Source organism: Hyaena hyaena, unplaced genomic scaffold, assembly GCF_003009895.1.
Source record: "Hyaena hyaena isolate Hyena2069 unplaced genomic scaffold, ASM300989v1 scaffold_334, whole genome shotgun sequence".
NCBI lineage: Eukaryota > Metazoa > Chordata > Mammalia > Carnivora > Hyaenidae > Hyaena > Hyaena hyaena.
Window position 1 is genome coordinate 635,169 of NW_024080967.1, and position 16,190 is coordinate 651,358.

At 36.3% G+C, this 16,190-nt stretch overlaps 2 protein-coding genes across 4 annotated transcripts in view; one reads left to right on the plus strand and one right to left on the minus strand.

Moving 5' to 3' along the window:
- Nucleotides 1-16,190, minus strand: part of PPHLN1 (periphilin 1) — a 181,371-nt gene that overhangs the window by 147,177 nt on the left and 18,004 nt on the right. The gene's annotated exons all lie outside the window — the stretch shown is intronic.
- On the plus strand, nt 7-16,010 carry ZCRB1 (zinc finger CCHC-type and RNA binding motif containing 1). 2 transcript variants are annotated; one of them, XM_039249344.1, is made up of 8 exons: nt 7-200; nt 1,251-1,336; nt 3,798-3,826; nt 10,615-10,726; nt 11,080-11,187; nt 13,684-13,796; nt 13,894-13,969; nt 15,413-16,010. In XM_039249344.1, exons 2-8 carry the CDS (start codon nt 1,253-1,255, stop codon nt 15,542-15,544), a joined length of 654 nt encoding a protein of 217 aa, XP_039105275.1. In that variant the 5' UTR covers nt 7-200; nt 1,251-1,252; the 3' UTR covers nt 15,545-16,010. The 2 variants fall into 2 exon arrangements, with proteins under 2 accessions (XP_039105275.1, XP_039105276.1); XM_039249345.1 differs by lacking the exon at nt 3,798-3,826.

Genomic DNA, 16,190 nt, shown 5'->3' on the forward strand with positions numbered 1-16,190 from the left:
TCTGGTCCCGCCTCCGGTGCCTGGGTCTAGCTCCCGCCAGGAAGAGGCGTTGCTCTCGCTGCCTTCGTACTCCTCGGCGCCTGACCCCTCCCCGGACCCGTGATGCCAAGGCCCCTGCGGGGGACGAGGAAGAGTCGGGCGTGAGCCCCAGCTGAGTGGAGGGCTCGCGGTCTAGTCTCCCCGGCCCGCCCCACCTCAAGGTAAACGCCTCTCAGCTGCGGGCTTTCTCCCAGCGAGGCCCCACCCGGACCCGGCCTCTAAAACGATCTACCCCTCTCCCCTCGCATCTTTTTTATTCCGGGCCATTTACCTTTCATTGCCCGCCTTCTCAGTTCTCACCAGAACGGCTAATGTATATTTTCAAACGGGAAACTTTTAAGATGTTGAGTTCCTGAAGTTATCTAATAAACTCCCCCAAAACATTTCAAGCATCTAGCGATTTTCTCATTACTCCGCGAATTGGCATCCCTTAAAGTCAGTATTTTGCTATTTGTGATGTCCCCTACCCCCATCTCACGTACACACCATAACACGCTTTTTAAATCGAAAATTTGAACCCGGTTGAGTACCACATAATTTTCACAGATAATTGCTTTGTAAAATACGCAGTGAAAATTACCAATTATATCTGTAAACTAAAAATACATATACAGTTCAGTATCTTTCAAGGTACTGAAACCTATTCATATAGTAAAACGTATCGTTTAATTATTTATCATTAATATGCAAAATAATGATTTGAAAAATTTACACCATTAAAATGTGAGGCTAAAATTTTCTCTTAACATCACTTCAGAAAAAAATATTAAAACAACCAAAAAGGTACCCAAAACCAAAGCATTAGTAAAAATGAGCCGCTGAGGTTTTTCGGAGCTACAAGATTCTTTTCTGTTGTGGTAGGCAAGGTATGAAACCTTATGGAAAAGCACTTTCTTGATCTTAGCCCCAGAGAAGGTTAACAGTTTTTTATTCATCTGTTTAAAATTCATTCTTCCTTCACACCATTATCCAGCACTGGGATGGTTAGTGTAAGGGCTCTGCTTGAAAGAAGGACCAGAAGGGCCTTTGAAGTGGTGTCTGGTGAGACGAAATTACTTAATTCACCCAGCTGGAGTCAATCCTTCTAATCCCAAAAAGTGAGGAAGGTGTATTAAATACGGCATAATTACATTATTGACTGTCTATATTGGTTTTGCTTGGAATGAAGAATACATGGTTTAGATGGCTTTTGGGTTTGTTTTCCTTTTTAGAAATGAGTGGTGGATTGGCCCCAAGTAAAAGCACAGTGTATGTATCCAACTTGCCCTTTTCCCTGACCAACAATGACTTATACCGGGTAAGTAACTTCTAGTACAACCATCTACTGAATTTTCTATTTGAAGTACAGATGTACCTTAAGCAAACAGTTCTTTTTGGCAAAATTCTTAGTAAGTACATTACAATGCACTAAAGCCATGAATAGCAAAGACCTCTGTTGCAAACATAAGTAAAAAAATTGACAATTTTATAATTTCCAATGCAAGTTTGCAGTGCTTTCATGGAGAATAACAAGTTCTTTATAAACACAGAAGACACAGCTAGCCTAATGACGTGGGAGCAACTTACGATAGGTTGAATTTCCTGATTGCTAATTTGACTTTTTGAAACTGGTGGGGTAGAGGTTTTGGACAAAAGGGCCGATAAAAGCAAACAGATCCCTTTACTAACCCTCAAATTCTGAAAGGATATTTTAATTTATATTTATGTTAGAAATTTAACCGTTTAATAAATGTTGTTTTCAATTCAGAATAAGGGTAATTGAGGGAGGAAACGCCAACATCATCTTTCTCCTCTCCACCTTACAGAAAACAAAATTTCCTGCTGTCCCTGTCCTGCAGATGAGTGGTTGAGAGGAACTGGAAGGAATGAATCCTTTCTTCCAAGTGTGCCCTCTTCTCTCTGCTTCTTTGGGTAGATGTTAAGTACAGAGATGCTGCATAGGTGATACATAGTATTTGATTAATTAATTGAGATAGCTGAGTCTCAGAGGACAGAGAAAATGAATTTCAGCTCTTTCTTTGCATCAAAAGAGAGATGTGTCTGTATGTATTGAACACTTAACCTATGCTGAACACTCTTAGAAGTACTGAGAACATGGCAATGAACAAAAAGATGAAAATCCATCTTGGGACTCATAGCAAGATTAAAAAAATGTGAAATATAAAAAAGTCAAATGATATTATTATTTGGATACTAAGTTAATGCTAAGATGTCAGATGCTGAGGAGTAAAAATAAAGGCGGTTGGGGCGACTGGGTGGCTCAGTTGATTAAGCGTCCAACTTTGGTTCAGGTCATAATCTCACGGTTCGTGAGTCTGAGCCCCACATCAGGCTCTGCTGACGCTTGGAGCCTGGAGCCTACCTTGGATTCTATGTCTCCCTCTCTCTCTGCCCCTTCCCCACTTGCATTCTGTGTCTCTCTCAAAAATATTAAAAAGAATAAAATAAAGAAGGTTATTAAATGTTAGGTCAGGAATGGTGGTAAAATTTTACATGGACAGTCTAAAGCCCTTATTGAGAAGGTGACTTTTGAATGAAAACCTAAAGAAAGAAAGAGGCAGCTGTGTGGATGTCTGGAGGAAAAGCATTTCAGGCACAGAGTAAATCAAGTAGAGAGAAGAGGAAGGGCTATCAGGAGGTAAGCCAGTTCAGGTGTGCCTTGTAGGGCCTACATATATCATGGTAAGGACTCTGAGTGAAATAAACCATTAGAAAGTCTTACACAGAAAGCTGTATTGGTCTTCAAGATTCAGTGTTGCTAACTCTGCAGACCAGTTATACTGCATTCCAGCATTACACAACTTAATCATAAAACTCAGTTGATTGTGTAAATATCAATGTATTCTGAAATGCTTTTCTAAGACATAATAAATAGGAACTATTAGTATATAGGTAGTGGCTGACACAGAAATAGATGAGATTGCTTAGGGTAAAGATATAGAAGTAAAAGAAAAAATGAGGCCCAACCATGAAGAACTACCAGAAAAAGGATGGGCAAAAGAATATAGACTGATGGGAATGCATTTTTCATTATAGAAGCTTTTTTGTTTTGCATTTTGTTTTATAAGCAGTCTAAGGATCTGCCTTCTGAAATAGTGATTGTTTAACGGGGTAGACTAGGAATAATGATATCCCACAGCACTGATATTTACAGCACATGGTTTCTCTGAGGCTGTGGTGGGGTTGATAGTTGCCATGGATATACCACAGGGACACAGCAGCTGTGCAGTGTATGCCTTCAGCATGCCAACATAAAGAGAGGGGTTGTTTCTCTGTATGCACTCTGTTGTTCTGGGACAGATACCTGTGATTCCAAGGACAGAGATAAGAATATTATTCTAGGGGCGCCTGGGTGGCTTAGTCGGTTAAGCGTCCGACTTTCGCTTAGGTCATGATCTCGCAGTTCGTGGGTTCGAGCCCCGCGTCGGACTCTGTGCTGACTGCCAGCTCAGAGCCTGGAGCCTGTTTCAGTCTGTATATCTCTCTCTCTGACCCTCCCCTGCTCATGCTCTCTCTCTCTCTCTCTCTCTCCTAGAAATAAATGAAACATTAAAAAAAAAAAAATTTAAATAAAAAAAAAGAATATTATTCTAGTCAGTAAAAAAAAATGTATCTCCCTAGGCCTGCTTTACAGAATAAAGGCTAAAAGTTTTCACAAGCTTTAACAAAGAATGTGTTCAATTTATACGACCTGAAAATTTAATGTGTCTTATGATTTTAAGTTAAATTGTAAGTTATTATATGGTCTTTTGTTTCAGATATTTTCCAAATATGGCAAAGTTGTAAAGTAAGTATGCACATCAAATTTTGAAACTTCAATTAAAAGTTTATCTGAACTTACTTTTCCATTTTTTTAAGGTTTATTATTTTTCCATTAAAACAGATATTTGATATAACAAAGAAAAATAGTATTTTTTGGTCATTTTGCTGAACATATAAACATGTATAGATATTTTTTCAAAGATTCAATTCTATACATGCAATTTTGTTGTCTTTTTTTTTTTTTAATGGGTATTTATTTTTGATAGACCATGCAAGTGGGGGAAGAGGGAGGGAGGCAGAGAGACAGAAAGACACACAGAATCCAAAGCAGGCTCCAGGCTCTGAGCCGTCAGCACAGCTCTTGATGGCAGGGCTCAGACTCCCAAACCATGAGATCATGACCTGAGCCAAAGCTGGATGCTTAACTGACTGAGCCGCCCAGGTGCCCTATTGTCTTTTTTAAACTTGACATTATACTATAAACATGAGGTGAAAGATACACCCTCATATTGAAGGATTTCTTGGTATGCTTTATGTATCATAATTTATTAAAACAACATAATTTCTTACCATATTACTAAGAACTAAAACTGATTCTGTTATATAATAGAAGACCTAAATTAAAAGCTCTGATTAAGTACATATTTTGGTTACTAGAAGGTATGTTATCAAGTATACCATAAGTGGATTTCATTTGTCAAATAAGTAGAATATAAAAAGTATTTGAATGCATATGACATTCAGAGTGCTTATGAAACTGATAAATAGAAAACATGTTCTCTCCTTTCATAGAAAGATCCAACTGGAAAGATACCGAAATGGTAGAGATGGTATCATTTGGGGCTGAAAGTTACCAAAGGACAAAAAGAACTTCTCATATTCACTTTTATTTTTTTTAAGTTTATTTATTTTGAGAGAAGGAGGAAGCATGAGCAGTGAGGGCAGAGAGAGAGAGGGTGCACACGCACAAGCAAACATGAATGGGGGAGGGGCAAAGAGAAAGCGGGGGAGAGAATCCCAAGCAGGCTCCAGGTAGTCAGCACAGAGCCCTACACAGGGCTGGAACTCTTGAACCAAGATTATGACCTGAGCCAAATGAAATCCAGGGTCAGATACTCAACTGACTGAGCCACCCAGGCACCCCTAATTCACTTTTTAAATCAATCATGCAACTATATTATGGGGCAAAGAAATAAAAGCAAGATATTAACATTCTAACTATCTTATAACCAGTATATATTCCAGTATAAATTTAAAATTGTATTTAAAATCCCAAGAATTTAGAGCATATTTATCTTGGCCAATCTTTTTTTTTTTCCCTAGCTTTGGATGAATGGATATTAAAGAGTTGAAGTTCATCTGCATCCTGAAGTTAATTTCTTTTAAACTTGCTCTTTTACTAAGAAAATCATCAAAAATGCTTCTGGGTAAACTTCAGGTCTTCAGAATTTTGAAAAATCATTATTATTAGTCAAAGCACTAATAATATTTAACAATGAGTACATAAATATGCTAGGCATCATTCTAATCTTATATATATTAACTCATTAAATTCTCACTACTACCTTTTAAGATAAATACTATTATTATCCTAATATTATAAATAACAAAATTGAAGCACACAGTAAACCTAAAATCACATTGCTAGTTAGTGGTGCACACAAGATTTGAAAACCAACAGTTTGACTTTCCCTTAACCATTTTGTTACCTTTTCTTGGGTTTTCTCATCTGTCAGAATCTCTGATTGAATTTCCATATGAGTATATAATTATAAACCGTGAGAATGCTATGAAGTCAAAGACAGAGTTATAAGCACCTATAAACAGGGAAAACCTGATCTAGTCTGGATAGTCAGGGAAGGTTTACCTGGATCTGTATCCTTTGAATTGAAACCTAAAGGCTGAGTAAAAGGTAGGCAAAAAGAATGGGAAGAACATTTTAGGCAGAGGGAATAGCTTGTGCAAAGGCCTTGGGGAAAGAGAAAAAGTGAGATCAAGAAACAGAAGGCCAGGGCACCTGGGTTGCTCAGTCAGTTGAGCATCTGACTTCAACTCAGGTCATGATTTCTCCATTTGTGGGTTCGAGCCCCATGTCAGGCTCTCTCCTCTCAGCACAGAGTGCACTTCAGATCCTCTGTCCCCCTCTCTGTCTGTCCCTCTACTTCTGGTGTGGGTGCTCTCTCTGTCTCTGTCTCTCAAAAATATTAAAAAAAAAAAAAAAGAAAGAAAGAAACAAGGCCAATATGACTAGAAATGCATAAACAAGAGGGAGAAAGCACAAGATGAGTCTAGAGATGGAAACAGGTTCCTAATCTTTCTTCTTGGCCATGTTCTAAGATACTTGGTTTTCACCCTAAGAATACTGGGAATTCACTGGTAAAGAATTTTACATGAGAGAGTGACATAATTTGAATTTTTAGAAGCTTATTCTGGCTTCAGTGTAGGAATTAGTTTGGAGGGAAACAAAAGTAGATGCTGGGAGATCAGTGAAAAAAAGCTATAACCATAGCCCAGGAGAGAAATGTGGACCAAGATGGTATAGGGAGAGAGGCAGAGACTGGTCAGATTTGAGAGGTCATAGGACGTAAAATGGTAATACTTAGTGATGTACTTACTTTGTATGTCAGGGTTAGGTGAGTGAGAAGGAGGTGTTTTGATAACACTGAGATTTCCCAGAATAATGTCTACTTCATACTGTGACCTTAAACGAGTACATCTCAAACTAGAAACATGGGAATCAATCTAGATTTGTACTTTCTAATCTTTGGTGTAATAATTTTTTTTTCTTTTTAACCATAGAAGGTATCTCTTTCAAAGTAGTGTATTGTAATTGGATTATAGGTTTCTCTACCTCTAGACTCTAAGCTTTTTTCTGAAAGTAAAAGCCTGGTCCTATGGCCTTTAATTATCAGTGCTTATAGTGCCTAGGCTTGAGGCTAATAGGGTGACTGACTAACCACATGAATAAACAAATAGATGCGCTCTTTTTGAGAAACCAGATTCCTATTTGTATCTTTTTGTTTTCACATACTGAGCTAGGCTTAATAGAGGTTACAAAGACAATCTTAAAGGAGTTTATATTAAAAGAGGTCAGATGGGGTATGATTTTTACATGAATAGATTTCAGTAAAGACTAGCAGAAAGGAGGAGAAATTATTTCTAGGTAAAGAGATTAGAGAACCAACATGTTCTGAACTCTGAAAAATGAGTAAACATTTGATTAGCAACAATTGAGAGCTGAAAAGAGAGAGAAGCCATGTGAATAAAGGCACCAATCTGGAATTGTACAGGCCATGGCTTCATGAACATTGAGCAGTTTTTTGTGGCTATACCTCATAGTTTGTGAGTGAAAAGTAGTGAAAGCTGAGGGACATCAAATCATAATGGACATTGATTATAGGACCAAAAAATAGGCAAATTGGAGCAACAAAGATTTTTGAGCAAAAGAATGACATGACTTTATTTACTCCTTCAATAGAGGCTCTCTCAGTTGCATATGAGAGCATTAACATCTAGGGAACTAGTAAGAATGCACTATTGAAACAGCAGTGCCATTGAGGACAAAGCTGTGGGAATGAAAAAAGGGACAGATGACTTTGAAAGCTAACAGGATGATTTTGAAAGCTAACACTTCTGAAATAGTACTTTAAGAAAAAAATGATTTGTGACTTTAACTGACCTTCACAAACATGCAAATTCCAAAAAGCTAAAATAACTATCTTCATATTTCTTTCAAAATTGGTTCAAAAGCTTCCTGGATATGGGGTGCCTGGGTGGCTCAGTAGGTTAGGCCTCCAACTTCAGCTCAGGTCATGATCTCACGGTTTGTAGGTTTGAGCCCCGTGTTGGGCTCTGTCCTGACAGCTAGCTCAGAGCCTGGCGCCCGCTTCAGATTCTGTATCTCCCTCTCTCTCTAACCCTCCCCTGCTCATGCTGTCTCTCTCTCTCTCTCAGAAATAAATAAAAACATTAAAAAAAAAAAGTTTCCTGGATATCCTCAATTAACTGTGGTGACTCTGAACAAGTTTCGTCAAGTGTTTGTCTTCTCTTCTTTCCTGCTAAGCCTAATGAATAGCAGATGCACTCTTCTCAGAAACTAAACCATTTTGCCCATTTTGCCCTACATTATTTCAACTTAGGTTTACTTTTTGAATGAAAAAAGATACTCCTTTTTCATAATATAGTGGCATCTTTTTACCTGTCATTCCAGGGGCTATGTAAGTACCTACACCCAAATCCAAATAGCATAAATTATAACATGTGAAATGTAATAGTAAATAAAATGTTTATTTATTTGTGTCCTCCTGTCTGTTCTCCTGTTAATTCAGATTTTAGAAAATTATTAAGCTTTGTCTGGAACCCTGCCTTTTTTTTATTTATTTTTTTTACTACTTGGAAATAATCACAAATTTATAAAAAAAAGTTACAAAAATAGTATAAAGAACATCAAAATATCCTTTACCTAGATTCACCTGTTAACATTTTGCCCCATTACTTTATCATTTGTTCTCTCTCTCGTGTAGGTATGTATGTGTGTAGATGTGTGTATGTACATGTGTATATATATGTATTTATATACACAGTTTGTTTTTGTGAATTATTTGAGGGTAAGCTATAAACATCATCACCCTTTACTCCTAAATCCTTTGTATGTATTTTCTAAAATTAGGGTTATAATATCCCATAATCACAGCATGGTTACCAAATGCATAAATATATATTGATAAAATACTTTTGTTGAATCAGTTATCCATGTTCAAGTTTCATCACTTGACCTAATAATGTCCCACATAGAATTCTTCTCCTCTGGTACAGTCAAGAGGTAGTGGTTAATTTTAACTGCCTTGTCTTTTTAGCCCCCCTTAATTTTGAACATTTATAAAGAATATAGCTCTCATCTTCCCCCCCCCCCCGCCATTTTGTGTTTTCTTGATGTTGTCTCATGATCACATTGGAGTTCTATGTACTCTGGGCTGCTAACTGTGTAGGTGATGTTGTATTGTGAAGTTTCATCAGGATCCGTACAGTATGCATGTGTCCCTCATTACCAATAATAAGTTTTATCTCCTAGTCAAGGTGTTGACCAATTGCTCCACTGTAGAATTACTTTTTATCCCTTTTGCAACTAATAAACAGTCTGTGAAAAACATTCTTAATGTAAATATCCTGTTCCACATAAAAATTTCATTTAAATTTAGTATTTGTTCATCAACAAATCATCTTGTCTGATCCAGTCTTCGTTATGATTATTGCAAATGGTGATTTTCCAACTCTAGCACTTCCTTTGACATTCTGCTGTAAACAAAAACCCTCCCTTATCCCCCATTCATTTATTTGATGTGGACTTATAAATTACAACTTTTTTCCTGTGGTTTATAACTTATTACTGTACTTAATTATTTTGGTACTCAAATTGTCCTAGATCTGGCCAGTGCAAGCTCCTTTAAGTTGGCTTCTATATTCCTATGCTGTGCCCCATCATCTCTTTTTTTTTTTTTTAAAGTACTTCCTTTTTGGCATAATAAGGTGTTCCAAGTTCATCCTGTACCTACTATAGCCCAGACTTGGGATCACCATTTCTCCAGAGAGCCCTATTGAACACTAATTTTTAAGCTATATTTAATCGTATATAATGAGCAAGGGGTGCACCTAGGTGGCTCAGTCGGTTAAGCATCCAACTTCAGCTCAGGCCATGACTTCATGGTTCATAAGTTTGAGCCCCACATTGGGCTCTGTGCTGACAGCTCAGGGCCTGGAGCCTGCTTCAGATTTTGTCTACCCCTTCTCTCTGTGCCATCCACCTCCCCCCCCCCCCCCCCCCCCCGCTTATTCTCTCTCTCTCTCTCTCCCTCCCTTCCTCTCTTTCTCAAAAAGAAACATTAAAAAAAAAATTTTAATGCGCAAAGGTCAGAAGAAAGAACAGTTTCTGTGCTCTTATCATCCCTACCACTAGCTAAGAACTATAGAACTGGAGATGGGGATTAAGGAGTACACTTGCTGTAATGAGCACTGGTTGTTGAATGGAAGTGTTGAATCACTACATTGTACACCTGAAAACTATTACACTCTGTGTTAAAGAACCGGAATTTAAATAAAAACTTTTTTAAATTTTTTTTTAATGTTTTATTTATTTCCAGGAGAGAGAGAGAGAGACAGCGTGAGCAGGGGAGGGTCAGAGAGAGAGGGAGTCGCAGACTGAAACAGGCTCCAGGCTCTGAGCTGGCAGTCAGCACAGAGCCCGACGCGGGGCTCGAACCCACGAACCGCGAGATCATGACCTAAGCGAAAGTCGGACGCTTAACCGACTAAGCCACCCAGGTGCCCCTTAAATAAAAACTTTTTTAAAGAAGATTATCAATATAGTTAGATTCTAAAACCTAGGAAAAATAGTTTAAGTAAATTACTTTTTGCATAGAAGAGAATACCTCAGTTTTTTTTCCTGTAGAGTGAGGGAATCAGTGGGAAAAAGGAATTATGCTTACTCTTCAAGATTCTGTTCTCTCTGTAATCTCCTTACTTCATTCTTCAATCTCTGAGTAATGTTTGACCCGTTAGGTACTTTCAGGTACTTCTGTCATAGCTGTGTTCACTTTTGTTAAATTATTATCACATTTTCTCATTTCCATTCTTCTTTGGAAGAAGATACCCCATAACTTTGAAGAAATAGTTGATTTATCAACTGTATATAATCTCTTACTCTGTAAATGTTTTATTAACCCTTTTTTGAATACTTCGATTTTCCAAGTGTTCGTTAATATGTTTTATTTATTGCTGCCTTGTTATTTTTAACTGGCTATTTGTTTATGCCTTAAGGGTTACTATAATGAAAGATAAAGATACCAGGAGGAGTAAAGGAGTTGCATTTATTTTATTTTTGGATAAAGATTCTGCACAAAACTGTACCAGGGCAATAAACAACAAACAGGTAAGCCATTAATTCCCAGCAAGATTTTTAATCCAGAAGCCTTTGTGCTCCTCCAAACCAAAAATGTAGGGTTTCAGAGGATGGTCAAGTCATGGGTATCAATAGATTCTGAGGGTATTTAACTTACAGAAAAGAGGTCAAACTGTATTGGGTACCGTAAACACTGGCAGAATCTAAGGAATAAGAATCTACCCTACAGAATATTATTTGTCACACCAGAGTAGGCAGTTAATTGCTACAGTAACCTAAAATAAAATGGAATTGAAGGCTAAAGGAAATGGAATCAAGTAACTATATAGTTTTAGGTTTCAATGAAATACATCCTTCTGCATTTATATTTTTCTCTGGTTTAGTTATTTGGTAGAGTGATAAAAGCAAGCATTGCTATAGACAATGGAAGAGCAGCTGAGTTCATCCGAAGACGTAACTACTTTGATAAATCTAAGTGTTATGAATGTGGGGTGAGTATACCTAAAACTTAATGTAATTTTCCATAGTTTATTTTTCACATCAGTGTTTCATTTGTGCTCTCTACAACTTCTGCTGACTAAAACCAGGTTATGAAGGTTGTTTTTTACTTTGGGACTATCAACTCATGTAAGTAAACTAAATTAAAATGTACTATGTAAAGATAACCTGAATTGGGTAATATGTCTCCAGTTTATAAATCTTTAAAAAATGTTAAATCAAAAAGCGCTAGACTATTTATTATTGTCTTAAAAAATTTTTGTGACCCATAATTTTTGTAATAATAGGATACTCTTTGTGTCTGTAATAGTTTTGCAATGTTTAAGCATCACAGTTCAGTGTAAACACTACCATATGACCAGCCTATCCTGTATGGGATATTGTGTTTTAAAACTTGGGAGTTTTGGGGCACCTGGGTGGCTTAGTCGGTTAAGCGTCCGACTTTCGCTTAGGTCATGATTTCGCGGTTCGTGGGTTCGGGCCCTGTGTCGGGCTCTGTGCTGGCTGCCAGCTCAGAGCCTGGAGCCTGTTTCAGTCTGTGACTCCCTCTCTCTCTGACCCTCCCCTGCTCACGCCGTCTCTCTCTCTCTCTCCTAGAAATAAATAAAACATTAAAAAAAATAAATAAATAAAAAATAAAACTTGGGAGTTTTTTTTCTATTAGTACTGCTAATGTTTGTAACTGAACTATCGCCAAATTTTCTTGCTTAGTTCTTATAGTTTATCATTACCCATTTAAACTTTTGTTGAGTAGGAAAAATAATATGCACAAGGCCCATAATAATGATGGTACCAGAAGAATATTTGTCTAGGGCTCACTGTCAATTTCCCAAATGCCTACATAAAATACTTAAAAATCAGAGTCCAGAGCTATTAATGGGGAGATGGGGTGAGGTTTACTGAGAGACATTTTCCTGGCTACAAAATCACATGGAAGATACAAAGAAATAGGTTGGGGTCCTTTCCTTCACTGCCACACTCAACCCCTTCCTCCCTGGAGATAATATATAAACAGATGGAAGGATGGTACATTCTGTCAATTCCTCTGATTCTAACACCTCTTAAGTTAATGTTTTAGAAATTGTGTTCCAGAGTCCTGAGTTTTGTTAAAAAGAAAAGAAGGAAGGGAAGATTAGTTATGGTTAAATAGATTTGCCAGAAATCCTGGATGAATCTTTTAATCTTTTTGGTTATGGATCCATAAATTCGTTATATTATACTTTGTACATTTTTGTATTTCTTAAAATTCTCCCTTCTCAAAATCTGCATACATTTATTTAGCCTGGTTTTCCTTTAAGTTACTTCACTCTGAAACTATTTTTATATATGGAGTATGTTGATACTATTCCAAAAACAGTTTGCAAAATGCTTATCTAAGTGCATTCACTTAGCAGTTCATTAACAGTAACATCTCTTGTGTTCAGCCATATCCCCAGATATATAAAGTACAGTCTGTTTAATGCTTTCTAACATGTACTTGAAAAGTGTGATTATTTTTCTCTTCTATTGTTCTAATCCTGGCTTAGTCTCTCCCCACACCCTTACTCTTATGTATCACTTCTTCAGTGTATTTAGTGAGCTAATTAATGTTCAGATTATAGTTCATTGTGTTATGTTTTGCAGCTCAACTGTGTTATATACTTCATTATAATAGTATGGCTAGTCTAGCCACAAATGTAATTTTAATTTGTCTGCTAGCCACATTAAAAAAAGAAACAGGCAAAAATCAATGATATTTTTTTATTTGTTAACCCAATACATATCCAAAATATTATCATTTGAATATGTAATTAATATTTTCAAAATTAAGATATTTTACATTCTTTTTTCCTTACTGTCTTCAAAATATATATTTTACCTTTACATTGCATATCAATTCAGACAAGTTCTCAGTAGCCACAGAGAATTACAGTTAATGGCTAACAATAATTGGATAGTGCAAGTATAATCCAGATATGAAAGGAGTGAAATTAATGGGGAAAAGTTTTAAAAAGTGGAAAAAATAAATAAAAATTCAAATTTAAAAAATTTTTAAAGGAAAATGGGAAAAGTGAAGACTTTAAATTTTACATTTTTTTAAAAAAACGATGTTAAGCAGCATATTGGAAGTTAATAGGAAGGTTTTGTCCCATTTTATCAAATAATAAGTTAAAAGTTTTACGTTAAGATAGATGGTTCATTCAAACTTTGAATTGTTTTATACCCTGAATCTTGAGATTTAAGATGGTTGAAGGAAGAATACTTCTTTTGTTCTTAGTAAAACTACTAAAATACTCTTTTATTGTTAAGGTAGTTTATTGATAGTTATAACATCATAATCTCTTTTAAATGTTAAAGTAGTGGGTTTTGCTATTTCTTAATGTATATTCCTAGTGTGACAGTATTCTTTTTCAAGTTCTAAAGCCTTGAGTCATAGGGTACCAGGTAAGTTTCCATTAATAACACACAAATACAGCTTTTTTCCTTTCCTTTTTAATGTGAAACAAAAGGAAAGTGGACATTTAAGTTATGCCTGTCCTAAAAATATGCTTGGAGAACGTGAACCTCCAAAGAAGAAAGAGAAAAAGAAAAAAAAGAAAATTCCTGAACCAGAAGAAGAAATGTATGTATATCTACTCTTACTAAATACATAATTGTATTGTTTCTGTCTTTTTACTATTGGTTGAGTAAATTCTGATTTTTTGCTTTTAATAATTTAGTGAAGAAGTAGAAGAAAGTGAAGATGAAGGGGAGGATCCTGCCCTTGACAGCCTTAGTCAGGCCATAGCTTTCCAGGTACTAAACAGTTCTTTTAAAAATGCCATTGCTGCCTTGGGTTCATTGTCTTATATTCCTTGGTTACTTTATTGATCATTTCATGTGAACCTTCGTCTTTCCCTTTACCTCTTAACTTTAGGAGACAGGGTGTTCCTCTAAGGTCTTTAGAGCAGTGAGATAGAAAAATCTCCATTGGGTCTTTCTAGATTTAAGGGCCCACAACATTCTTAAATTATTATTATTTTAAATGTCTATTTATTTATTTGAGAGAGAAAGCATGAGTGAGGGAGGAGGAGGGGAGAGAAAGAGAGAGAGAGGGAAGAGAGAGAGAAGCCCAAGCAGGCTCTACACTGTCAGCATGGAGCCTAACACAGGACTCAGTCTCAGCCCATGAGATCATGACCTGAGCCAAAATCAAGAGTCAGTCGCTTTCCAGACAGCTCCCCAGGCTCCCCAGACCCCACAGCATTTTCAGTGTCTTTTTCTGATTTCATTATGGAATTGAGCAGAACTTTTTGATTAAAGTGAGTTTAGCCGAACAAAGAAGATTTTATTAAATCAAAGATAGGTTTTAAATGAAGCTTCAACTGACAAATGGATCAAGAAGATGTGGTTTATCTAGACAATGGAATACTACATGACAATGAGAAAGAATGAAATCTGGCCATTTGTAGCAATGTGGATGGAACTTGAGGGTGTTAAGCTGAGCGAAATAAGTCAGGCAGAGAAGGACAGATACCATATGTTTTCACTTATAAGTGGATCAGGAGAAACTTAACAGAGGACCATGGGGGGGGAGAAGGGGAAAATTAGTTGGGGAGAGGGAGGGAGGCAAACCATGAGAGACCCTTGAATGCTGAGAACAAACTGAGGGCTGATGTGGGTGGGGGAGAGGGGAAGCGGGGTGATGGGCATGGAAGAGAGCACTTGTTGGGATGAGCACTGGGTGTTGTATGGAAACCAACTTGACAATAAACTAGGAAAGAAAAAAAAAAGCTTCATTTAACAAAACCAAAAACATAGTTTTGACCATTAAAGGTCCTAATACAAGTATATGAAATTTTAGAAGGCCATATAATCTTCTAATTTCTATAAAGTTATTTTGTTTTAATGTTTGTATTTGATAAATTATAAACACATGCATTAATTCATTTTTCCTTTTGGTTAAATGATGTCATATTTTATATAACATTCCCACCTTCAGCAAGGATGGAAACTAGGCTTCATTTAATGTACCTGTTAATTAGTAGAAATTGCCTAGAATAATTTTGAGTAACACAGTGAATCTGGGACATAACTTTGGGGGCAGGAGAGGTATTCTGATGAAGTAGAAATTCTGCATGAGCTGGAGGGTGGGGAGTATTGGCATTTGTGGTATGTTTTTGCCATGTTTTGAAATAATGTACTGTAAATAAACAGATTCCTGGTTTGGTTTTGTTTGTTTTCCGAATCACATTACAGCAAGCCAAAATTGAAGAAGAACAAAAAAAATGGAAACCCAGCTCAGGGGGTCCCTCAACATCAGATGATTCAAGACGCCCAAGGATAAAGAAAAGCACATATTTCAGTGATGAGGAAGAACTGAGTGATTAAAATTATATTTATTATGTAAATATCACTAAATTTTTTTAAATCTTTAGTTCACTTGGGACTAAAGATTACTTTTAGAATTTGAACATAAAGAACACTTAGTACCAAATAATTTTTTACTATAAAATAGTTCATAGGAAATTAAAAATAATTTTAAAGTATCATGTTTCTAGCTTGCCTTAGCAGAGTAATAAAAATAAAGATTTGGTACTAACCACTCATCTTGAAAACAGTTCATTCGAATAAAAAAGAGATAATAATACTATTACAGTATTGCAATTGTCATCTCAAGAAAAAAATAGTTATTAAAAAGATGTGTTTGAGAAGTTCATTATATAAGTTTATTCATGTCTGATTGCTTTAAATGAAACCTTGAGATAAATTTCATCTTTAAGACAGAAACTTCGTAAAGACTGGAAAATGCTGACTGATTTATTGTTATTAACTGTTAATAAAATTTTCAAGAGAATTTTGTTTTTAAATGTGGGTGTTTTGCTATCCTCTTTCTTTTAGCTTTATCCCAACCTAGACACATTGTAATTATCCATAAAGTATAAAGCAGCTTTAAAAGGCTTATAACCAAACAGCAATCATTTGGACCAAATTCCATTCCCCAGAAGCAACTAACTTTTTTAGCTGTTTCCCCTCA

Coding starts and splice junctions, on each gene's coding strand:
- ZCRB1 (XM_039249344.1), top strand. CDS start 1,253: ATGAGTGGTGGATTGGCCCCAAGTAAAAGCACAGTGTATGTATCCAAC. Junction 11,188..13,683: donor CTAAGTGTTATGAATGTGGG/GTGAGTATACCT, acceptor GTGAAACAAAAG/GAAAGTGGACATTTAAGTTA. Junction 13,797..13,893: donor CCTGAACCAGAAGAAGAAAT/GTATGTATATCT, acceptor TTAATAATTTAG/TGAAGAAGTAGAAGAAAGTG.